Below are 24,798 nucleotides of genomic sequence, written 5' to 3'. Positions count from 1 at the left end.
CAGGCCCAGGCAGGGTTCAACCTGCCAGCTCCGGTTGTGGCTGGCACCCTAGTCGCTGAGCTACAGGTGCCAAGTTGAGTCCTAGAATTTTTTAACAATTGTCTTGAGGGCATCTCAGCTGACACCCACTGGTAATCTAGCACCTTCCACATAACTCATCTGGCTGGACTTGCAGAGAATGGCCCTGTATCCTACCTTGTGGTTAGTGTTCCCAAAGGGAGGTGTGGTAATTAGCTGGGTTTGATAGGTGTTTTCCACGGGGGTGTGCTCAGGTTTTCCACTGCAGTCTGGAAACACTGGCGCTCGCTCTGTACAGTGAGTGCTGTCTGGCTGAAGTGAGCACTCACAGAGAACGTGCCCGCAGCTGACCGATGGATTTGCCAACCAAGGCCACCAAATGACGTGTCTTCAACATGTCCAGAAAACATAGACAGTTAAAAAAAAAAAAACAAAAAACTAAAGAACATTGGGAAAGGAGCACTTGCTTTGGGCTTTATGCAGGATTGCTTTTTGTGTTTATAAATGTTGCTGTCTGCTGGGCTGGCAGGGAGAGACTTCTTGAAGATTCTTTTTAGGGGAGTTTTTCTGAAAACATTTTAATACTTAAGAAACCTCAGGTTGGGAGAACATGGATAGGGGACAAGAAAGAGAGAAAGGTCGGAAAGATTTAATTTAAAAGACACCTTTCCAGCCAGAGCACATAGTGAGACTCCTATCTCTACAAAAAGCAGAAAAATTAACTGAGCATGTGGTGGGCACCTGTAGTCCCAGCTACTCAGAAGGCTTGAGACAGGAGGATCACTTGAGCTCAGGAGTTTGAGATTACAGAGAGCCGTCTTGACACCACTGCACTCCAGTCCAAGCAACAGAGTAAGACCCTATCTCAAAAAAAAAAAATAAAAAATAAAAATAAAGGCCAAACCTATTCAATGCCATTCCTATCAAAATACCAACATCGTACTTTCAAGATTTGGAAAAAATGATTCTGCGTTTTGTATGGAACCGGAAAAAACCCCGTATAGCTAAGGCAGTTCTCTGTAACAAAAATAAAGCTGGGGGCATCAGCATACCAGATTTTAGTCTGTACTACAAAGCCATAGTGCTCAAGACAGCATGGTACTGGCACAAAAACAGAGACATAGACACTTGGAATCGAATTGAAAACCAAGAAATGAAACTAACATTTTACAACCACCTAATCTTTGATAAACCAAACAAGAACATACCTTGGGGGAAAGACTCCCTATTCAATAAATGGTGTTGGGAGAACTGGATGTCTACATGTAAAAGACTGAAACTGGACCCACACCTTTCCCCACTCACAAAAATTGATTCAAGATGGATAAAGGACTTAAATTTAAGGCATGAAACAATAAAAATCCTCCAAGAAAGCATAGGAAAAACACTGGAAGATATTGGCCTGGGGAAAGACTTCATGAAGAAGACTGCCATGGCAATTGCAACAACAACAAAAATAAACAAATGGGACTTCATGAAACTGAAAAGCTTCTGTACAGCTAAGGAGACAATAACCAAAGCAAAGAGACAACCTACACAATGGGAAAGGATATTTGCATATTTTCAATCAGACAAAAGCTTGATAACTAGGATCTATAGAGAACTCAAATTAATCCACATGAAAAAAGCCAACAATCCCTTATATCAATGGGCAAGAGACATGAATAGAACTTTCTCTAAAGATGACAGACGAATGGCTAACAAACACATGAAAAAATGTTCATCATCTCTATATATTAGAGAAATGCAAATCAAAACAACCCTGAGATATCATCTAACCCCAGTGAGAATGGCCCACATCACAAAATCTCAAAACTGCAGATGCTGGCGTGGATGTGGAGAGAAGGGAACACTTTTACACTGCTGGTGGGACTGCAAACTAGTACAACCTTTCTGGAAGGAAGTATGGAGAAACCTCAAAGCACTCAAGCTAGACCTCCCATTTGATCCTGCAATCCCATTACTGGGCATCTACCCAGAAGGAAATAAATCCTTTTATCATAAGGACACTTGTACTAGACTGTTTATTGCAGCTCAATTTACAATCGCCAAAATGTGGAAACAGCCTAAATGCCCACCAACCCAGGAATGGATTAACAAGCTGTGGTATATGTATACCATGGAATACTATTCAGCCATTAAAAAAAATGGAAACTTTACATCCTTCGTATTAACCTGGATGGACGTGGAAGACAGTATTCTTAGTAAAGCATCACAAGAATGGAGAAGCATGAATCCTATGTACTCAATTTTGATATGAGGACAATTAATGACAATTATGGTTATGGGGGGGGAAGCAGAAAGAGGGAAGGAGGGAGGTGGGTGGGGCCTTGGTGTGTGTCATACTTTATGGGGGCAAGACATGATTGCAAGAGGGACTTTACCTAACAATTGCAATCAGTGTAACCTGGCTTATTGTACCCTCAATGAATCCCCAACAATAAAATAAATAAATAAATAAATAAAGGCCAAGTATGGTGGCTCACACCCGTAATCCCAGCACTCTGGGAGACTGAGGTGGGAGGACTATGTAAGCTCAGGAGTTCAAGATCAGCCTGCACAAGAGCTCAGGTAGGGCCTCTCTCTACTAAAAATAGAAAATTAGCCAGGGACACACACCTGTAGTCCCAGCTACTAGGGAGGCTTAGTCAGGAGAATTGCTCAAGCCCAGAAGTTTGAGGTTACATTGAGCTACAATGATGCCACTTCAGTCTACACGAGGTGCCAGGGGAAGACTCTGTCTCAAAAAAATAAATAAAAAAGACACCTTTTACTCCCAATTCATAAAAGCATAAAAATTAGGCTTGAAGGATTTGTTATCTAACACTTCTTTTTTTTTTTGAAACAGAGTCTCACTTTGTTGCCCTCAGTAGAGTGCTATGGTGTCATAGCTCACAGCAACCTCTCAAACTCTTGGGCTCAAGTGATTCTCTTGCCTCAGCCTCCTGAGTAGCTGGGATGACAGGCGTCTACCACAATGCTGGCTATTTTTAGAGATGTGGTCTCACTCTTGCTCAGGCTGGTCTTGAACCCAAGAGCTCAAGACAATCTGCCCACCTTGGCCTGCCATAGTGCTAGGATTACAGGCGTGAGCCACAGAGCCCAGCCCTGTTATCTAACATTTATCCCTTAATTGACAAGAGGATGGAAACCTAAAAGGAGCTGGAAATGAAAAATTGTATTGAATTTATATATTTTAATCTAATTTCTTTTAAAATAAATGTGAAAGATGATTTATTTTTTAAACACTTAATTTGTTCTCTCTCAGGATGGAGCCACTGCCCTCTTCTTGGCTGCCCAAGGTGGTTACTTGGATGTTATTCGATTACTGTTGTCTTCAGGAGCAAAAGTCAACCAGCCAAGGCAGGTAATGTCCACTGCTGGTGTCCACCCAAGTGCATGGAGCCTGAGGCAGGGAGGGCTGGGTCTCCCAAAGCACCACATACCTAAGATAACCAGGCAGCTAGAGGCATTCTTTAAACTCTTCTACCTCTGTGATGAAAAGTTAATCTTTGATTAGGGTTTCTCCTGTTCTATGTTCTGGACTCACCCGAGAGCCTGTGAGTTCAAGCTGACGTCACAATGCACTGCTTTTAAAACTTGAGTGTTTGGTACCTGAGGTTAAGCACACTCTCTTCCACCTCCTGTTCAAATAAATTATGGCTGCAGTGAGCTAATGAGCCGAGGCTAGCCTGGGACGTAGGTAAACAGAGGCGGGTCAAGTGGCCTTGCCCCTGCCTAGGCCCTGTGCCAGTACACTGCCCTGTCACCCACCATCCAGAAGTAACCACCCCTTTCCCAGTTACTTAAAGAAACAGAAATGCAAGATAATATAGGCAGTATTTTAGAAACAGTGAGAAACATCCAAATATAAGACATTATAATCAGCATCTCTTGTATAAGTACTATTTCTGCCTTAATTTATTTTTAACCAAACATTTCAGATTAAGGAACACTACCACAAAGGTCGTTTTCTAGGGAAAAGTGAAGCTGATTTCTTACCAGTGAATGACACCCAGTTAGGTCCTCACAGTAACACGATCTCGTACAGGAATGCCTGTGTGTTCACAAAATGAACAGCTATGGGACCCTCAAGGCTGGTCTAAGCTCTTGGCCACAGACTTCTTCAGTCTTTAGAAACCCAAGCACAGGGTGGCACCTGTGGCTCAGTGAGTAGGGCGCCGGCCCCATATACCAAGGGTGGCAGGTTCAAACCCAGCCCCGGCTGAACTGCAACCAAAAAATAGCCTGGCGTTGTGGCGGGCGCCTATAGTCCCAGCTGCTCGGGAGGCTGAGGCAGGAGAATCGCTGAAGCCCAAGAGCTAGAGGTTGCTGTGAGTCCTGTGACATCATGGCACTCTACTGAAGGCGGTAGACTCTGTCTCTACAAAAAAGAAAAAGAAACCCAAGCACATAAGGAACCTGGGAAAAGACCTTTGGCCAAAGGTCAGGAATCCTGAGTTCTAGATCCACCTCTGTTAATAACTAGAGCTGTGTAGTTTTGAACAGGTGAATCACCCTCTATAGACCTCTCTTTTCTCACTGAAAATTAGGAGGCTGGGCAGGATGAGCCTGATCGTCTCTTCAAGCTCCCCGATTTTTTATCGTTATTTTATTCATCTTTCAACCAGTATTTTTTGAGCACTTATTGTGTGCCAAACATTGCTATCAATGTAAGATTATATTTTGGGGATTTTAAAAATACTTTTAGGTTTAGATGACCCAAGGAATACTCCTGGGAAAGGAAGCAATTTAGAAAAAGTTGCTCTATCATTCCTACCAGAGTTGATTCCAGGATTGCTGTCTAACATTTTCTTATTGGTCTCTCTTATTTTGATGATGTTGATTCTGAATCAGAGATGTCGTCTTACCAAAATTAATGAAAGGAATTAGTTATTTTTAGATTGCGTAAGTTTGAATCGGAGGCTATTATTGAAGGCACCATTATGAGCTTAGAAATGAAAGATGATCAAGATTATTAAGTCTGTTAGGATAGCCTTCTGGCACTTTGACAAATGTATTTGTAACATATTTTATTATTTATATACCTAAAGTGCTATTTGTAAAAAGCCAAGTTGATATAAGAGATTACATTTTAAATATTGCATGAGTTGTGCCCATTTACACTGAAAAATGAGTCATGTGATGATGTTATTAACGAGTAAACCAATATTGCAACAGTAGCCACAACACACAGCTGGTTTTCATTCCTGAAGAGTGAGGATAACCTGGTCAAAGTGGATGGCCTGGTATTCGTGAGGACCTGCCCTCCAGTCAAGGAGCAAGGCTGTGGCTTCCAGAGACTGCATCTAATGTGATAGTTTTGAATTATTATAACACTCCAGCTCTTAAACATTCCTTTTCAGGAACAGGAGTTTTATAAAATAAGAATTGCTTTGGGGGAAAAAAAGCAATGGAATTTTTCCTTTTTATAGAGTACACTCACTCCACTGTGCCCTCAGCTCATCATAATTTTGACCACTTTGAGCTTATAACTGGAGGCTGTTATCTATCCAGGTCAGACTAGTCCAAGTTCTGCATATTTATTCTGTTCCAAGAAAACAATGAGTGCCAAAAATATGACAAAAGTGATACCAGTGCTAGCTGACTTTGTGGCAAGTTATAAAGAGGTTTTCTTTAAAAACAAAGTCAAATTAAATTTTCCATTAAATTGGCCTGTACATAATAGAATGTCATTATAGACAGGACATCTGGAAACCAGTGTTTTATTCTGAAATCTCAGTTGAACACATTGAGTCATTGTCAAAAAATTCTTAAGTTTCCAAAACAAGGAGAAGGATATTTGCCTGGTTTAATCTCTTAATATTTTTAGATAAATCTGACTTATGATTATTGCAAGGCTACTCTCTGGAGTTCCACCATTTTGTGGTGTCCTGTAACAGGATGTTAAGAAAGTTGCATTAAAATTACTCAGCTGACATTCCATCTGTACTACAGGGAATCTGAACTGCAGTGGGAATGACTTTTCTTTGTAAATCTATCACTGAGAGCTAGATGAAGACCTTCTCGGTACTTTGGGATGAGGAATCATAATTACAAGGCAAACCGTAGCCAGATGATGGAAAGACCGAATTCTTGATTAGCAACTTGAAACATTTTTCTTCTATATCGTCTAGGTGAAAAGGGCAAGAGTCACAGAAATAATTGAAATCCAAATCACTCTTAAAACTTAATTTCATTTCTTTCCAGAGTTGATATGAGTCACTGTTCTTAATCAGTAACTGAGATGGCTATTTCAACAAAATGCCTGACATACACTTTTCCCAACTCAACTCACTCACCTTACTAAAACAGTACTTTTATAGAGCGGCAAAGGTTGACTCTGTTTGCCCAGAGCCAAGGTCAACCAGTCGTAACTCATCTCTACCGAGTCCTCTGCAGGTGCTAATTAGTATTTCTTTGAAACCTGGTAGAAAAGCCGTCTAATAAAGCATCTCCTCTAGCAAACACCTTGGGTTGGACTTGTGTGCTGAGTTACTAGAGCCCAGAAAGCAAATGTTCTGCTGTGGCTCAGAAGGGCGAACCCAGCAGAGAGGAGTGGGAGAAGGAAGAGCCAGCAGACTGGGTTTGGGATGGGAGCAGACAGCCCTAGGAAGAACCTACTGCTTGTCAAGGGCAGTGGCTCTGTCTTATTCCTTCCACCCATGGTAGACACTCAGAGAAGGTGTTTTAACTGCCAGAAGACCCCTGTGGCTTGGGAAGAGCACCTAGGCGGTCTGGAAGCCTACAGCACTTAGCAGCCAGTGCCTGGGAACTAGAAGGCTCCAGGTGGAGGGCCCAGGCTCCAGCACATAGGGGCAGCTAGGGAGCCAGACCCCCAGCTCTGGGTGGGAAGCAGCTTGGTAGTTAGGGGCATGTGAATATCTTTAAAAAATGAAACACAGTTCCAGTTTCTTGTTAACTACATGACCTTGTACAAGTCACTTACTGTCCATGAATCTCAGAGTTTTTCCCATCTGTAAAACCAGAATAAAAATAATAGTGCCGGGCGGCGCCTGTGGCTCAACGTGTAGGGCGCCGGTCCCATATGCCGGAGGTGGCGGGTTCAAGCCCAGCCCCGGCCAAAAAAAAAAAAATAAAAAATAATAATAATAGTGCCTTTGCCATAGGATAATTATGATAGTTAAAATCATCCCCTCAAAACTCTCAATGCAGGGACTAATATACCAGGTCTGACAATTAAGTTCACAAACTCATCCTAGAAAAAGTGCTACAGACCTCATGGTTGAATATCACTATGGTCTCCTTCGAAGTACTCCCCTTGGGAAGTTACACACCAATGCCAGTGCCTAGTCTGCCCTTTAAAGCACTTTTTCTAGGATGAATTTGCAAACTTAATTGCCAGACCTTGTATGGCCATTCCAGAAAAAGAGTTCCAAAATTGCTTTGAAGGGCGGACTAGGCTCTGGCCTTGGTGCATTGCTTCCCAAGGGGAGTACTTCAAAGGCAAATATAGTGATATTCAGCATTGAGGCATATAGCATTTCTTCTAGGATGAGTTCACAAATTTAATTGTCAACCTTATACACTGGCTGCTTATTAAATATAAGTATTGCTGTTATTATCATTTATCTTCCATCTATACCTCACAGAAAAGCAAACCCATCGAAAACCAAGGTTGTACTTTCTCTTGTGAGCCATGTGGTCTCCGTGGTCTTGAAGTCCCTCCTTATTTCTCTCTCCCCTCTCCTTTTCATTGACTGGCTTCTACTTTTCTATTTCCTATGTAGTCCCCAAGTCTGTAGATCCTTCAGCCAGACTCTTAGGATAGCTGTGTTGTTACAGCTCATCTTTGTGCACCAAGCCACAGTGACTGGCTTGTCTGGTTTGAGTTCCCCTCTGCTTACCTAGAGGTATTTTCCATATTCTCCATGGATCCCAAACATGGGGCTCAATTGTTAGTTCCAGAGGACAGAGGACAACCTGCGAAATGATTATCTTAGAAGTACCCACCTATAAAAACAACAAAAAAAAGATAAGGTTGTACTGTATCATGGCCTGATCTTTATACAATCTTAAAAATGAAAAGAAATGGCCATTAAATAGATTCTTAAATTACTATATCATTTAACAACTAAAACTCTTTTCTCAGAGGTCAAAAAAATAGAATGAGATCCCCTATGTTCAAACTTTTATTTCTATTTATGTACACACCTACTGTCTGTTTATGTATATATGGTATTTGTCTCTATTTATGTGTAGTTTTTGTCTCTGTTTATATATGTATACACCTGAAAACAAGCCTGTGAGGGCGAATCTTGTCCGATTGGGCCACCTGTAAGTATTACTCTCTGACTAAAAAAAAAATTGAGGCTCGGCGCCTGTAGCTTAGCGGCTAGGGCGCCAGCCACATACACTGGAGCTGGAGGGTTCGAATCCAGCCCAGGCCTGCCAAACAACAATGAGAACTAGAATCAAAAAATAACCAGGCATTGTGGTGGGCACCTGTAATTCCAGCTACTTGGCTGGGACAAGAGAATTGCTTAAGCCCAAGAGTTGGAGGTTGCTGTGAGCTGTGACTCCACGGTACTCTACCCAGGGCAACATAGTGAGACTCTATCTAAAAATAAATAAATAAATAAAATAAAAAGAAATTAACAGGGCGGCGCCTGTGGCTCAGTCGGTAAGGTGCCGGCCCCATATACCGAAGGTGGCGGGTTCAAACCCAGCCCCAGCCAAACTGCAACAACAACAACAACAAAAAATAGCCGGGCATTGTGGCGGGCGCCTGTAGTCCCAGCTACTCAGAAGGCTGAGGCAAAGAGAATCACTTAAGCCCAGGAGTTGGAGGTTGCTGTGAGCTGTGTGAGGCCACGGCACTCTATTGAGGGCCATAAAGTGAGACTCTGTCTCTACAAAAAAAAAAAAAAAAAAATAGAAATTAACAGTGTAGGGTAACGCAGTTTAGCCTATGTGTGTTTTGGGCCATCAAAAAGATGGCCCTTGGGTGGCGCCTGTGGCTCAGTGAGGGCGCCGTAGGGCGCTGGCCCCATATGCCGAGGGTGGCCAGTTCAAACCCAGCCCCGGCCAAACTGCAATAACAACAAAAAGATAGCTGGGTGTTGTGGCGGGCGCCTGTAGTCCCAGCTACTCGAGAGGCTGAGGCAAGAGAATCACGAAAGCCCAAGAGCTGGAGGTTGCTGTGAGCTGTGATGCCACAACTCTACCAAGTGCGACAAAGTGAAACGCGGTCTCAAAAAAAAAAAAAAAATGGCCCTTGAGTGGTTCCTTAAATTATTGTACTATTTTACAACTAAAATTATTTTGTCAACAATCAAAAATTAAGATAAAATTCCATATGTATAGCTTAACATAATACAGATACCAAAAAAAACCTTTTAATAATTCAGAAAAAAGTCATGTCATATACACCATCTCATGCTGTGATCTAACTATAAAAATGTGCCAGAGGAAACTTGACTATAGTATCTCAGATGAGAGGAGGGGATAACAGAGTTGAAGGGAACTGTAGGAAACGCTGTTTAACCGTCCATCCGTACTTGATCCTGTCTGCAATAATTAGGCACTGTTGAACACCAGTAGGTGTGGAGAATTCGTTACTATCCGATCAGCTTATTTAGTCATTAGCTATGCCTATTACATGTTCATCTTTCTTACATTAACCCCAAGGCTCTGTGTAGCTTTCATCTATCAGAACTCTTTATCAGTTGCACTCTTTTTTTGCACACCAAAAAAAAAAAAAAGTGCCATAGAGGTTGCAACTTCATGGTGATTTACTTGATTTAACATATTTTTTACATATTTAATATATAAAAAACTGTATATTTTGTGGCAAGAAGTATTCAAAAACATTAAAAATAATTTTTTGGGGGGGGGCGGCACCTGTGGCTCAAGGAGTAGGGTGCCAGTCCCATATGCCGGAGTGGCAGGTTCAAACCTAGCCCCGGCCAAAAAAAAAATTTTTTTTTTGAGACAGAGCCTCAAACTGTCATCCTGGGTAGAGTGCTGTGGTATCACAGCTCACAGCAACCTCCAACTCTTGGGCGCAAGCGAGTCTCCTGCCTCCGCCTCCCAAGTAGCTGGGATTACAGCCGCCCACCACAACGCCCGGCTATTTTTTGGTTGCAGCCGTCATTGTTGTTGGAGGGCCCGGGCTAGATTCGAACCTGCCAGCTCAGATGTATGTGACTGGCGCCTTAGCCTCTTGAGCCACAGGTGCTGAGCCACATTTAAATATTTTTAAATGTTTTTTCCCATTTTGACTTTTTCTAAAACTCTGCAAAAGGGGCTAAATGAACTTAATTTCCATCATTTTCATTATGAAAATGAAGTCTCTGACCATTATACTAGAAGGAAAAAAACAAGAGAAAACAGAAATTGAGGATATTAAGGTATGCAGAAGAAGAGGAAAATCTCTCCTAATCCATAAATTAGATAATCAACGGATAAATAATTTGATTTGGAAATAATGCTTTAACTCAACATGCAACTCTCCAGGTTCAAGAATCAGATTCAGAAAAGTAATCAGTAAGGAAATACACAGGCAGCCCCAAATCTCATTTCCCCAATCCTTCCTGCCTGCTGAAATCATTTATCTCACAGGGTCCCTGGCAGAATCAAATTAAATAAAGCATATGGAAATGTTTCATCAACAAGAATACAAATTGAGAGACATCATTATTTATTATTCCATAATAAATAATACGCAGATTCCATTAACATTTTCCAGGCATCTATTAACCAATCCTCATGCTTATCAGCTTTCTGTATGTTTTGTCATCTAGTAATATCCCTGTGAAGCTAATATTTTTGCAAAAGCAGACACTGAGCCTGACAGTAATTTGCCTAAGGTCTTACAATCAGGAAATGGTGATTGCTTTTTATACCTACCATGACTATTCTAATTAATGAGTATTATCATTGCTGTTAAAAATTAATAATGTTTTTTAAAATCCACAATATAGCAAAAAGTACAAATTAAGGTATTATCATTGCTAATGGTAAGTAATATTCAAATTCAAGAATATCCTAAGAAAAAGAATGAAGTAGGGCAAAGTGTCTTTGGCCTTCTAACCACCCCTAGGAGCCTCCAGATCCCCCAGGGCTGCTGAAGTGCCGTCTTCTTCCACCCCACTCTGCCGTCTTGTCCTCTGACCCTTTCTCAGAATGGCAATGGGCAATAATGCTTCAGCTAGTTGGCTGGAGTTGAAATTACACACTACAGCAGAAAATGTAACTTTATATTCCATAACTGAAACATTTTGCTCCCAAGCCCCTGTTTTGTGAGTAATTCATTCTTATCTGTCTAAAACTGTCTTGCTGCCGTATTACTATAACTATCACAGAGGTTGAGTTTAGCCACTTCTGGATCCTGCTCCCTCCTGGACTTGTCTCCAAAGTGACCTAAGTTCTTAGAGTTCTGCTGTCACCCTGGCACCAGGGTGTGGGTGGGGAGACGCATGCCTGGCCCTTGTACTGGCTTTCCTGTGTCCAAGTGTCCCACAGTGATATCCCAGGGATGCAGCTGGTCCCACCACAGTGCTGGTCCTACCACGATCCCTGCTCAGGATGTGGGCCATGGGGATTGGGGGGTATGTCAGGCCATTTCTCTTCTATCTTTTAGGCAGAGTTTCTCTAGCAGGCTTGCAGTTTTCCTAGAGTATTTCATCCCTAGAAAAGGGGAAAATTCTTCCCTATCTGTAATTCCCCATAACTTATCTAGGATTTCTACTGCCCACATCTGACTCCTCCTTCCCTTACAGCTCCCCAAGACTCAAGTAGGCTGCAAAGAGGAGCAGAGGGGAGACGAGGATTCTCACATCTGCCTGCCTGCCCCCTTCCTGCCCTGGAAGGGTTTCCCAGTTTCCACTCCGTCTGGCAGGAACCACCCTGTGTCACATCCACCTCTGTGCCTTGCATATTTCACTGCCTGGTGTTTAGGGAGGGAAGGATGTTCAGTAATAATATACAGGAAATATTCCCAGAGATGTCCAACTAGTTAATGTTTTATCACTTCCTGGAAGATGCAACAACACATTCTATGTAAAATTAATCTAAGCCCCCTAAAAAGTGATGTAGCTGTGAGTAGGAGAAATGTCTTGAGCTCTCTGACCCACAGACCCCATGTCTAAGGAAACCCGCTTTTCTGTGGAAATGAGGCATCCCCAGTAAGCAAGGTTAAAGGGCGAACTTTAAGGTGAGTGCGATCCACAGGAAAGCAAAGAAGTTGAAGGGGTCGTGGTGGACAGGTTGGCTTGTCTCTGGGTTTGGGAGATTTGGTGACTCTGCGCTCCCCTGAGCCTAACGTGGTCTGTACCACACTTTTTGATAAAAAAGCCGGCCCTAAAGGGGATGGTTTTATAAGCCAACAGTTGAATTTTGGCAATTACTCAAGCAGTCCGGGCCCTGCCGGATACCTGCTGTGCTGGTGGGTTAAGAACACGCTCCTCTCCAGTTCCTCCTGGATGACAGACTCAGCTGGCAAGCGCCACCTGTGGTCTGGGGGCTCATTCTCAGGGTGTTTACTTTGTGCTAAGCCCTCCTGTGACCCGCGACCCGCTCTCCCCGCAGGACGGGACGGCGCCCCTGTGGATCGCGTCCCAGATGGGCCACAGCGAGGCGGTGCGGGTGATGCTGCTGCGCGGGGCCGACCGCGACGCCGCGCGGAAGGTGAGCGCCCCGGGGCCGCGGCTTCTCCGGTGCGGGGCCCACCGGGCGTCTGCAGCCTACCACCGGGTTCCCCCCAGCCTTCGCCTGCCGTTTAGTAGAACAGCAAGGTCAAGGTCGGATTGCGGATGCCCGGGTCTCTCTCCTCTCCGCCCCTGCCGACTTCTGGGCGAACTGAGAGGGCGGAGTCAGCCTGGGCCGGGGGCGGGGGCAGCTGCAGACCCGAAGCAGGCTGTCCGGTGGGGGTGGGCCTGAGGTGGGGGACTGTCGCCTACGTGGTGCTGCGCCTCCTGCTGGCCCCTGGCCACAGTGCAGCGGGGTGATGCGGGGCCTGCGGTCTGGGGCCCAGCCATGCCCCGGCTGGCGCGGTCTCCACTAGCCCCACGGCAGGCTCTTGGCCCCACAGAACTAAGGGTGGCTCAGGGGGAGCCTGGCCACACTGTGCTGCTTGCTTTTTGTGTTTTACTGTGTCTGGTCTCTTTGCCCTGGCTTATGCGACTCACCTTGCCCTCTCTGACTCTAAATCCTAACAAGGGAACTCAGAGCACACATCCTGACCACTTCATGGCCCTCCTGCTTTTTCTTCTTCCCACAATCTCTGACCCTAGAAAACAAAATCCCCTAATCCCATCTTTCTTCTTCCCGATGTGAGATGAGCTCTGGTGGCCAGCGGAGATAGTCCCTTGCCTATTGTGAACTCTGTGAGCTGAATCCCCTAAACACAGCATTGATAGTTACAGCAAGAGAAGGGGTAAATTTGAGGCCTAGCCCAGGGGTGGCTCACACCTGTAATCCCGGAGTTTGAGGAAGCCAGTCTGGGGGAGATGGTTTGAGTCCAGGAGTTCTAGGCTACAATGAGCCATAATTCCATCTCCTGAACTCCCTGGTCTCTATGAAGGAAGGGGAAAAAAGGAATTTGGAAAATCTCTTTTTAAACCAAAACAGAATGACAAAAGCTGAATATTATAATTTTTGGATTTGTCTTTTAGACCTTCTATAGTGGTTTTCAGTCATCTCCCCTGACCCTCTCCCCTCCATACAGGTAGATGGATCCCTAGAACAGTCTAGGACAAGGTAGTATAAATTTTTAAAACAGTAAATACAGTTCAACAATAATTCAAATCATTAAAACATCTAAACAATTTCTGTTAAGTCATAACAGCAGAGAATGCCCCTTTGGTCTGTCAGTGACCTTGAAATTTTCTTTCTCCCTTACTCAGCATTTAAAAGGACTGGAGGAGCATGATTTCCCAAATGTCAGGGTTCTAAGATAATATAAACAGTCACATATTTGGTCTGATCTTCTTTCATGAAGAATTAATATGCTCTAAAAAGCCCCTAGATTAAGCAATGCTGCGGATCTGTTTCATTTACACAATTCTGCCTGTTTCTGGTGATCACACTGCCAGTTCTCAGCCAACGCAGACATATGTTAACAATCAACTTTTATTTCCCTCCTTTTGTTAAGGATGGCACAACAGCATTATTGAAAGCAGCCAACGAAGGGTATAATGATGTTATAGAGGAGCTGCTTAAATTCTCACCCTCTCTTGGTATTTTGAAGGTAAGACCTAAAGAGAAATTTTACCACCAACCTATAAAAGAGAGAAGTTAAGGCCAGGCGTGGTGGCGCACACCTGAAATCCTACCACTCTGGGAGGCTGAGGCAAGTGGATTGCCTGAGCTCAGGAGTTCCAGGCAAGCCTGAGCAAAAGCGAGACCTCGTCTCTAAAAACAGCTGGGTGTTGTGGCGGCACCTGTAGTCCCAGCTATTTGGGAGGCTAAGGCAAGAGGATCACTTGAGCCCAAGAGTTTGAGGTTACTGTGAGCTATGATGCCACGGCATTCTACCAAGGGTAACAAAGTGAGATGCTGTCTCAAAAAAAAAAAAAAGAGAGAGAGAGAGAAAGAGAAGTTAAAACATAAGGAATCCATCCATACTTGGGGATTGCAGTAGAATTTGGGTATAATTAGCCTGGTCAGTTGTATTTATGAAAAACACATCTATGGCCGGGCGTGGTGGCTCGCACCTGTAGTCCCAGCACTGTGGGAGGCCGAGGCGGGTGGATTGCCTGAGCTCAGAGGTTCGAGACCTGTATGTAACAGCAGTGAGCCAGAGTAAGACCCCGTCTCTACTAACAACATCAAAAACAGCCAGCACCGCAGGAGAAAGAAGAAAATCAACAAAAAAGGAGTACTTCAAACAAAGAAGAATGAAGAAGCACACTGAAATTAAAAATAAAAATAAAAATTTTTTAAAAAAAAAGAAAAAGAAAAACACATCTACACCTTCTGGTGATCCATGAGCATTGGCAGAAATAGGAAGGTTATAAAATAGTGAACTAAAGTCTGTCACTACCTAGTTTTCCATAAAAAAAATTAGACAGTGGTAATGAAGTTATCAAATTGTACAGTAAACCATGTCGATATTGTTTTTTTTTTTTACTGTTGATGAAAGTCTTTATTACTAAACAATATGTTTTCATATTGTAACAGTATTTATAGATAATGGAATACAAAAGGTCATATTGATATCACTTGGAAGATCTGTGCAATGAAGGAAGATCAGACACTTACGTTCCTTCTCTTCATTATCCTGAGCAAAGAACCACTCTGTTTTGTTACCCTCAGTGAAATAAAATAAGCCTGAAACATCTGGAAGCTTCAAAAATATATATATCAATCTGGAGACCTGCGTCTCCTAGAAAACAGAGCCCCAAAACTCTTTTTTAACTTTTAATTATTTTGGATTAAATTATTTATAACCTGTGGGATGTACTAGGGTTCAGCAAACTTTTTCTGCAAAGAACAAGACTATAAATGTTTTAGGTTTTGTGAGCTTTACAACTCTCCAACTGCTCAACTCTGTTACGGTAGCAGGAAAGCAGCCACATAAAAGACAAAAAAAAAAAAAGATAAAAAAAAAGAATGTGTTGGGAGCGGTGCCTGTGGCTTAAGGAGTAGGGCACCGGCCCCATATACTGGAGGTGGTGGGTTCAAATTGGCTCTGGCAAAAACTGCAAAAAGAAAAAAAAAAAAAAAAGAATGTGGCTATATTCTCATAAAATTTTACTTGTGGATATGTATTTATATTATATAATTTCATATTTTTGCATCTTTCAAAATAGTGTCCTTATTTTAATCTTTTTAAAATCATTTTTAAATGTAAAGAAAATTCTTAGCTTACAAGACTTACAAAAACAGGTAGCAGGCTGGATTTGACCCACAGGTCATAGTTTGCTGACCCCTAAAATATACAGACATCAAATCTGTTGTAAGTTGACATGGTGGCTTAGCAGTTTGGGGGCCTTGCCCTCAGAGTTTATCAATGTGCCTAAAATATACTTGGCCCTGAGTGACCCCAGAAGCTTTGTGGACACTTTGTGGGTTTAGACTCCACTCTTGCTGTTGGCTGATACGGAAGTGGTGTTATCAGTATGTCGGTCCCTCTCTCCTGTCCTAATCTCCCATGAGCTTGGAAGCCAGAAAGCTGCATTTGCTGAAATTGTTTGTAAAGTAAGAATAAACCATCTATGAAAGTGAATTCCATGAACAAAAGAAACAAACTTTGGAAAAGGACTTTGCAAAATCTAGTCTTGTTTCAAACGGTTCTCTTTTGGCTTAGTTTGTTTATTTTAGCCATGTTTCAAATAGGTGAAGTTGACAGGAAGTGAAATGTTAACAGTTTAGTCAGTTATTATACATATATATGTGTGTGTGTGTGTGTGTGTGTGTGTTATAGAAGCAACCATAGAAAAAAGCTACCTGGCTGGAATTTTTCTCTAAGTATGATATTTATTCTTTTATAAAACAAAAGTGATTTTTATTATGACTAATTAATTAGAAAACTAAGCTTACATTTAGGTATTGTTTGTAGGCATATATACCTTCTGGAACCATTATCATGTAACTGCCCATTGTTCTTATATTAGTTGGTTGTATTCTTTCCCTTCCCGCCATGATCCAGCTATTTGCCACGTGTAGCTACTTCCTTATTTCAATACATATTTGCAGGAATTTCATAAAACCTTAGAAGCCCATCTACAAGGACCTTCTGTGTTCAGAAATGCTGCAACTCAGAGCTCAGGGGCATTGCCTCATCCCACATACTCCTCTTCCCCTTAAGCCCCAAGACTCCAGTCTCACTCTCCTGCCTTCCTAGGCTGGCAAAACTAGGGATTCCTCCCACCTTGATGGAAGTGGCTCACCAAAAGTAAAAAGACTATATGTGTTTTTCTTTTATTATTATTATTTCAGGTTAATAAAAGGATGCAAATGATTAAGTTACATTGTTTGAGTTTCTAAGGCAAAGTTCAAGTTTTGAGCCCTTCACCCAGGGGATGAGCTATATACCCTTATGTGTTGTTCTTGAAGAACAAAAAATGTTTGGCACAGCATTGCTGTTTTTTTCTGCAGCAAATTCTAAAGAATATAAAACTGACTGAGTGACCATGAAATCATGTGCCCCCGGACCAGATTCCTTGTTTCACTTGTAAAAAAATGTTAGCAATATTTATACATATCTGAGGACGCCATATAGGTGTTCATGTGACTTTGAGACGTATAAGGCCTAATAAGGAAGAGTAAACTTCTGATGTTACACTAGGCGTATGATGAAAAACCAGCAAAGTGCTGGTGACCATCAACTCCCTTCTGACACACACTGTCATTTTCTCTTAGAATGGGACATCGGCGCTCCACGCGGCCGTGCTCAGTGGAAATATTAAAACAGTTGCACTGCTCCTGGAAGCAGGGGCGGACCCATCCCTGAGAAACAAGGTACTCACTTAATCCATCTTTTACTCCCTCGGGCTCCTTTCAGCATCCTTCTAAACCATGAAAAATATCTCTCTGGCTCCAGTCCCCATCTTCATTCTTTGTATAATAAGGCCATACAAGGTTGCTATGAATAGGTGATTAATGAGCCAGGGACTTGTATGAAAAACAGTGTATCATTGATGGTTTTCAGTTAACAAGGGTGCAGCCTCCTGGCAGAGGTGTGGGGAAAGAGGAGGGCAGTCATGATTGGAGTAGTATTGTTCTGTCATCAAAGACATGCCCTAAAAACATCAAAGTTCTGGTAGTTTATCACCAACCCCATAAGTTGGATAGTCATAATCTTGAGAATTACCTGTGCTGTATTTGGTGACTACATGGGGGAAATGTTGCCTTTATATTGTTAATAGGAGTATACACACCGCTGTTTTAAAAAACAACCCATTTTCTTTTCTAGTTCTAAATCCTTAATTTACAATTGGGCAAAACTTGTAGGTGGGAGGGTCCACACTCAAAGTAGGAAAAAAGTGATTGTAATTGCATGTCCTCCTATTCAGCATCCTGCACTTGTACAGATTGCAGGAAAGCTCTCCAGAAAAGGCACTTAAACTACCCACTGTTGAAGGAGGAAGTGAGATTGATGCTTATTGATAGGGGAAGGTGTGAAAAGCAACTGTTAATTTACGCTTACATCCTGTGAATTTTTATAACTGTCTACTACTGAGTTAGATTTTTAAAACAAGATAAAAAAACATATTTCATGAAATTTTAAAAAGAAACCATTAAGCAGTGCCAATTAAACAACATGCCAAAGGTAACTTTTAATTTTAATTAGCATGTAGAAGTATTATCTCCCCACTTCTACCGATGAATCACTTGAAGATAGCATTTCTGCTTATCTCTCCTGAGGTATTTTGATTTGTTTTCCATTAGTTGGCCTGGCTGTAATAAGCCAGATGAAGTCACAGGTACCTTTCTTCAGATCTTATCTTTAGACCTCCCACACAGAATTCCTAAAGAAATCAATCTTTGTTGGTGAGCTCTGCAATACTGAACTAAGGCAGGGGGGAAATGTTAGTAAATTTATATAGAAACTGAAAAATGCAATTTCTCTGTGTCCGCTGGAATAATAGAAGAACCATCAGAAGTAATGATTATGGGTCATTTCCAATGGGTAATATGCTAGGCTTTGTACTCTCCCTAAAATCACGTGGATGTGTGTGTGGGCACTCATGTTGGAGCCACATACTGCGGAAGCCCTTAAAAACCTGGGAGTAGCTGCCAGGAAAGTGACCTCTCAACCACCAGCCACCCCATAAGAACCAGTCTTTTCAATGACACCTCCAGAAGCAAGGGTGTTGGGATTCCAGCCCCCCAGCACTCTCAAAGGGGTATTTTTGGCCTTCATTCATTCTTCCACAAACACTGAGCAGCTTCTAGACCCAGGCACTGTGCTCTGTGCTGAGGATACAATGGTGAATAATAGTCAGACAGTCTGTGCTTTTAGTGAGGTCAGAGTTTAGTGGGGAATAAAGATAATTAAACAAGTAATTGCAATACAGAGTGACAGGAGTTATAAACAGAGAAGTAAAGAATGCTATTCTAGGCATCGCAGACAAAGCAATTTCTAAGCTAGTCCAGAAGCACTCATCTGCTCTAGGAGCTCCAAGTCTTCTGCCCTGGGGCTTCAAGGCAGATGCCTGAGGAGAGGGCTGACCAGTGGATCTGCGCCTCACACTATAGCCATCCTTCTGAGTGCAGGGGTCTGGTGTTCCCGGCACCCCCAACTGAGCACTCAAAACACATCTTCTCTCAGGAACAGTAGGGACATACAGTGGTTTGATGCTGTAAATGTCCATTAGGGGGTATCCTGGGGCACAGCCTCAGCCATCTGCAAACTCAGTGGGGTTCACCAGGGAAAGAGAAGGGATTGGACCAGGTCCCCAGAACTGCATGGATGACACAGGTAATGGTCATGTGATTGACGACACAGTTTAAGGGTATAAAGCTGTTTTCAATAACAAAGAATATGGACATTCTTGGAGATGGTCACTCAAGGCAGTAAGTCAGCAGACTGGTAGGCAGAGTTTAATTTCTTAGCTCCTTTCTGCCTGACTGTAGTGACCTTCTGGCCACCTGCCAGTCTGCTTACCAAGGACTAATAGAGACTAATGTAGACATCTCAGTTATTCCTAGTGTTTACTTGGAGACTGCACACAGCTAAGGTCTGTTTACCACAAACATTTACCTGTAGGCTCAGGTGTTAGGCCTATACATGTCTATTCCTGCAAGAATGGAGCTAACAGTAGAAACTGACCCCACACTGGGGCTCCTGTTCTGTCGTAGCATAGCATGGCAGTTTGTTCTTTAGTAAATCCAACATTAGCATCAAGAGTGCCATGTGGTGGACAGGGCTGCAGCTACATGCTGCCCAGCAGACCTCTTGTGGAAAATTCTTAACTCCAACAAGTGATGTCCCAACCAGCAGGTGGAGATCAGGGAGCAGGATCCAGCCTGGTTAGGTGGAGTTTGCAGAAGCTTCACCTAGGTTCAAGGTTCCAGATGAAGCAACTCGAGTTCCAGGCTTAACTGCAGGAGAAAAAAATATTTGACCCAGGAAACATCTATATCCAAGCACCCTCCTCCATTCCATGTGCCATTTTATCTTTTAATGGCCTCCCTTTTTTGGGGTGTGTTGGCTCACACATGTAATCCCAGCATTGAAGGAGGCTGAGACAGGAGGATCAATTGAGGCCAGGAATTTGAGACCTGCCTGGGCAATATAGTGAGACCTCATTGCTACAAAAAATTTGGGAAAAAAATTATCTGGGCATGGTGCTACTTGGAGTCCCAGCTACTTGGGAGGCTGAGCTGAGAAGATCGCCAAACCCAGGAGTTTAAGGGTACAATGAGCTATGATTACACCATTGCCCTCCAGGCTGGGCAACAGAGCAAGACCCTGTCTCTAAAACAACAAACAGCAAAAAAATGGCCTCCTCTGAAATTCAGAACATCCTTTTGATCTCTCTACAGAAACAGTTTTTTTTTGTTTGTTTTTGTTGTTGTTGTTTTTTTTTTTTGAGACAGTCTCACTTTGTCACCCTCAGTAGAGTGCGTGGCATCATAAGTCACAGCAACCTCAAACTCCTGGGCTCAAGCAGCCCTCTTGCCTCTGCCTGTCAGGCACCCACCAATCTGGCTATTTTTAGAGACCGGGTCTCAATCTAGCTCAGGCTGATCTCAAGCTCCTGAGCTCAGGCAATCCACCTGCCTGGGCCTCCCAAAGTGCTAGGATTACAGGTGTGAGCCATCACACCCAGCCTCAGAAATATTTTTCTTTTGAGACAGAGTCTCATTTTGTTGCCCTTGGTAGAGTACTATGACATCATAACTCACAGGAGCCTCAAACTCTTAGGCTCAAGCGATCCTCCTGCTTCAGCCTGCTGAATAGCTGGGACTGCAGGTGCCCTCCACAATGCCCAGCTACTTTTCCTATTTGTTTATTTATTTTCTTAGAGACGGGGTTTCCATCTTGCTCAGGCTGGTCTTCAGTGTGCGAGCTCAGGTAATCCACCTGCCTCGGTCTCCCAGAGTGCTGGAATTACAGGCATGAGCCACTGAGCCCAGCCTTCCGAAACAGTTCTTAAAGCATCTATGGACCCCTGAGCATCTTCATGACCTGTTCATGGAGACTTATGTCACAGCCCCTATAGCACTGGTCTCAATCGCGCAGGAAGGAACCAGGCGTAACTCGGATTAGAAGTACAAGCTTGCAGGAGGCAGGCTAACCTTGATTGCAGGGTAGCCGCGAGCAACCTCCGCAGTAGCCTTTTATTGAGACAGTACAAGACAGATGAAGGGAGTGTTAGACAATGACTAAGTGCCTAAGGGTCACCATGGGCTCCGGGCTCTTTCTCCTCAAGGAGCACCTGTGGACAAATCGCCCGAGGGTCCACCCACCAGCTGCAAATCATCTTGCTCAGAGGTCGTCTGACTCTTGGCGTCCTCTACAGTCTTAGAAGTTGAGACAGCACTCAACTGGCTCAAAGGAGTAGGGTGCTGGCCCCATATGCTGGAGGTAGCAGGTTCAAACCCATCCCTAGACAAACCTGCAAAAAAAAGAAAAAAAGTTGAAACAATATTCTTTTTTTTTTTTTTTTTTTTTGTAGAGACAGAGTCTCACTTTATGGCCCTCGGTAGAGTGCCATGGCATCACACAGCTCACAGCAACCTCCAACTCCTGGGCCCAAGCGATTCTCCTGCCTCAGCCTCCCAAGTAGCTGGGACTACAGGCGCCCGCACAATGCCTAGCTATTTTTTTTTTGGTTGCAGTTCAGCCGGGGCCGGGTTTGAACCCCCCACCCTCAGTATATGGGGCCGGCGCCTTACCGACTGAGCCACAGGCGCCACCCTGAAACAATATTCTTAATAACACAAAGATGTTATCTGCCTTTTTCACTGTGCTGGCATTTGCTCTAAAGGTACAAAAGCAGCAGTGAGTACACCAAGCCGTACTTAAAATATTTTACAGAGATTTGTAAGATATTTTATAAATTTTATTATCTTGCAAAAATTCCAGTTTTTCCTAAGAATGTCTTTGATGAACCACTAGAAAATGTTAATTATATTAAATCTTGACCCTTGCTACACATCTTTTTTTAAATTTTGTGTAACGAAAATGCCTAAAACACTTTGACTATATACCGCAGTCTGCTGCTCATCTCAGTAAACAGTACCTAGAAAATGTGAACCAGCCACTTTTTCATGGAACACCATTTTTACTTAAAAGAACAATTTCTGTCCACCACTGTAGCTTCCCAACACTTAGAGGCTTTTCTGTAATGTTAAATGAATATGGGCTCGGCGCCCCTAGCTCAGTGAGTAGGGTGCCAGCCACATACACTGAAGGTGGTGGGTTCGAGCCTGGCCCGGGCCTGCTAAACAACAATGACAACTGCAACCAAAAAATAGCCCTGCGTTCTGGTGGGCACCTATAGGCCCAGCTACTTGGGAGGCTGAGGCAAGAGAATTGCTTAAGCCCAAGAGTTGGAGGTTGCTGTGAGCTGTGACGTCACATAGTGAGACTCTGCCTCAAAAAGTATATATATATATATATAAATGAATATGTTTTTTTATATTGCACAGTGAAATATTCCATTTAGAGCCTCTGCGTAACTCAGTGAACTAGTATTTTCCAAATAAGTAGTGCACAATGTTACAAACTGTACATGGGCAAAAGATTGACCTATAGATTAAGATAGACATATAGACTCTAGTGGAACAGAATACAAAAAGTTCATCAGATGGTTTCAGGTCCCACATTACAATAAGAAACTACCAGGCCAGTGCGGTGGCTCACTCCTATAATCTTAGCACTCTGGGAGGCCAAGGCAGGCCTCTGGGATTGCCTGAGCTCAGGAGTTCGAGACCAGCCTGAGCAAGAGCAAGACCCCATCTCTACTAAAAATAAATAAATAAATAAAGAGGAAAAATAGCCAGGCATAGTGGTGGTCACCTGTAGTCCCAGCTACTTGAGAGGCTTAGGCAAGTGGATCACTTGAACCCAGGAATTTGATGTTGCTGTGAGCTATGATGCCACAGCACTCTACCTAGGGCAGTAGAGTGAGACTCTTGTCTCAAAAAAAAAAAAAAAAAAGAAAAGAAAAGGAAAGAAAGAAACTTACTGAGTATTGATGTGGCATCAAAGAATAATAACTACAACAATCTGAAAATTCTTAGAACACTCCTCCATTTTTCAACTGCCTATCTATGTGAAGCTGAATTTTCTTCATATATTTTCACCTAAACAATGTATCACAATAGACTAGATGCAGACCCAGATATAAGAATCCAATTTTTTTCTATTAAGCTACATGTTGAAGAAGTTACATGGAAGGCCAAGGTGGGAGAATTGCTTGAGCTCAGGAGTTTGAGAACAGCCTGAACAACACTGAGAACCCCTTCTCTACTAAAATTAGAAAAATAGCTGGGTGTTGTGGCAGGTACCTGTAGTCCCAGCTACTGGGGAGGCTGAGGCAGGATAATCTCTTGAACTCAGAAGTTTGAGGATTCTGTGAACTAGGCAATGTCATGGCACTCTAACCCGGGAGGGAGAGATGCTGTCTCAAAAACAAAACAAAAAAAAGTGCAAACCCGAACAAGAGCAAGACCTTGTCTCTACAAAAAATGGAAACATTAGCCAGGCACAGTAGCACATGCCTGTAGTCCAAGCTACTTGAGAGGCTGAGACAAGAGGCCTGAGCCCAGGAGTGTTAGGTCACAGTGAGCTATTGAAAGAACCAGACCAGCGCCATCTTAAGAGTTAAGTTTCGCTTTCCCTGCCATTTCACTCAGTATAAGCCCAGGCAATTCCCCGAAATCATGAGACAACCACCCACCAATCAGGGACCCCCACCTAACCAATCCAGAAGCGCCCCCTTTGTTTCAAGCTGTGCACGCCCACCCGCTACGGGACCATAAGAACCCCCTGCTCCAGAGCTCGAGGCTCCTGGCTCGGATCCATTGCAGTGGAGTCCCTGAGAGCCCAAGTTCGAACTTGCAATAAAAGGGCCCTTTTGCTTTTGACTAGTCTTTTTTTTTTTTTTTTTTTTCTGTAGAGACAGAGTCTCACTGTACCACCCTAGGGTAGAGTGCCGTGGCATCACATGGCTCACAGCAACCCCCAACTCTTGGGCTTATGCGATTCTCTTGATTCAGCCTCCCGAGCAGCTGGGACTACAGGCGCCCGCCACAATGCCTGGCTATTTTTTTTTTGTTGCAGTTTGGCTGGGGCTGGGTTTGAACCCGCCACCCTCTGCATATGGGGCCAGCGCCCTACTCACTGAGCCACAGGCGCCACCCCCCTTTTGCTTTTGAATCAGACTTGGCTCCCTGGTGGTCTTTGTGGGGGATTTCGAGATCTGGGCACAACACTATGATCCCACCACTACACTCTTTGCCAGGCAACAGAGTGAGACCCTGTGTCCAAAAAAAAAAAAAAAAAAATTAGTTTCTGATGAAAATGAAAGTTTGTCAGAGTCTTCAATCATTGTTAAGAGTGTAAAAGTTAGAGTACCACTGCCCATAACACCTGTTACTGACTGGCTCACTAAGTGCTTAAAGAATATATCTCAGCAGCAATATGAGAAGACGGGACTCAGAGTGCTGTGGGTCAGGTGGAAAGTTTTCGCTGCTGAAGGTGCTCCTGCCCAGGCATCTGTGATGCTCCAGATGTTTCCTAATTCTGCCTTCTCATCCAAAGATACCCATTCTGCATCCTGAGTCACTATCGAACAGATGACTTTGTGTAATAAACTGATTAAATATGACATAGCTAATTTAATTTGACCAGTATTT

At 43.3% G+C, this 24,798-nt stretch overlaps 1 protein-coding gene across 3 annotated transcripts in view; it reads left to right on the top strand.

The window, feature by feature from the left end:
* ANKRD29 (ankyrin repeat domain 29) overlaps positions 1-24,798 on the top strand; it is a 63,306-nt gene that overhangs the window by 35,001 nt on the left and 3,507 nt on the right. For all 3 annotated transcript variants that reach the window (XM_053571683.1, XM_053571684.1, XM_053571685.1), the window contains 4 exons: positions 3,287-3,385; positions 12,571-12,669; positions 14,135-14,230; positions 17,347-17,445. In XM_053571683.1, coding sequence (XP_053427658.1) covers positions 3,287-3,385; positions 12,571-12,669; positions 14,135-14,230; positions 17,347-17,445 — 393 coding nt within the window. The remainder of the gene's footprint in view (positions 1-3,286; positions 3,386-12,570; positions 12,670-14,134; positions 14,231-17,346; positions 17,446-24,798) is intronic.

Source organism: Nycticebus coucang, chromosome 19 (genome assembly GCF_027406575.1).
Source record: "Nycticebus coucang isolate mNycCou1 chromosome 19, mNycCou1.pri, whole genome shotgun sequence".
Lineage (NCBI taxonomy): Eukaryota > Metazoa > Chordata > Mammalia > Primates > Lorisidae > Nycticebus > Nycticebus coucang.
This window is presented reverse-complemented; position numbering and strand designations above follow the sequence as displayed.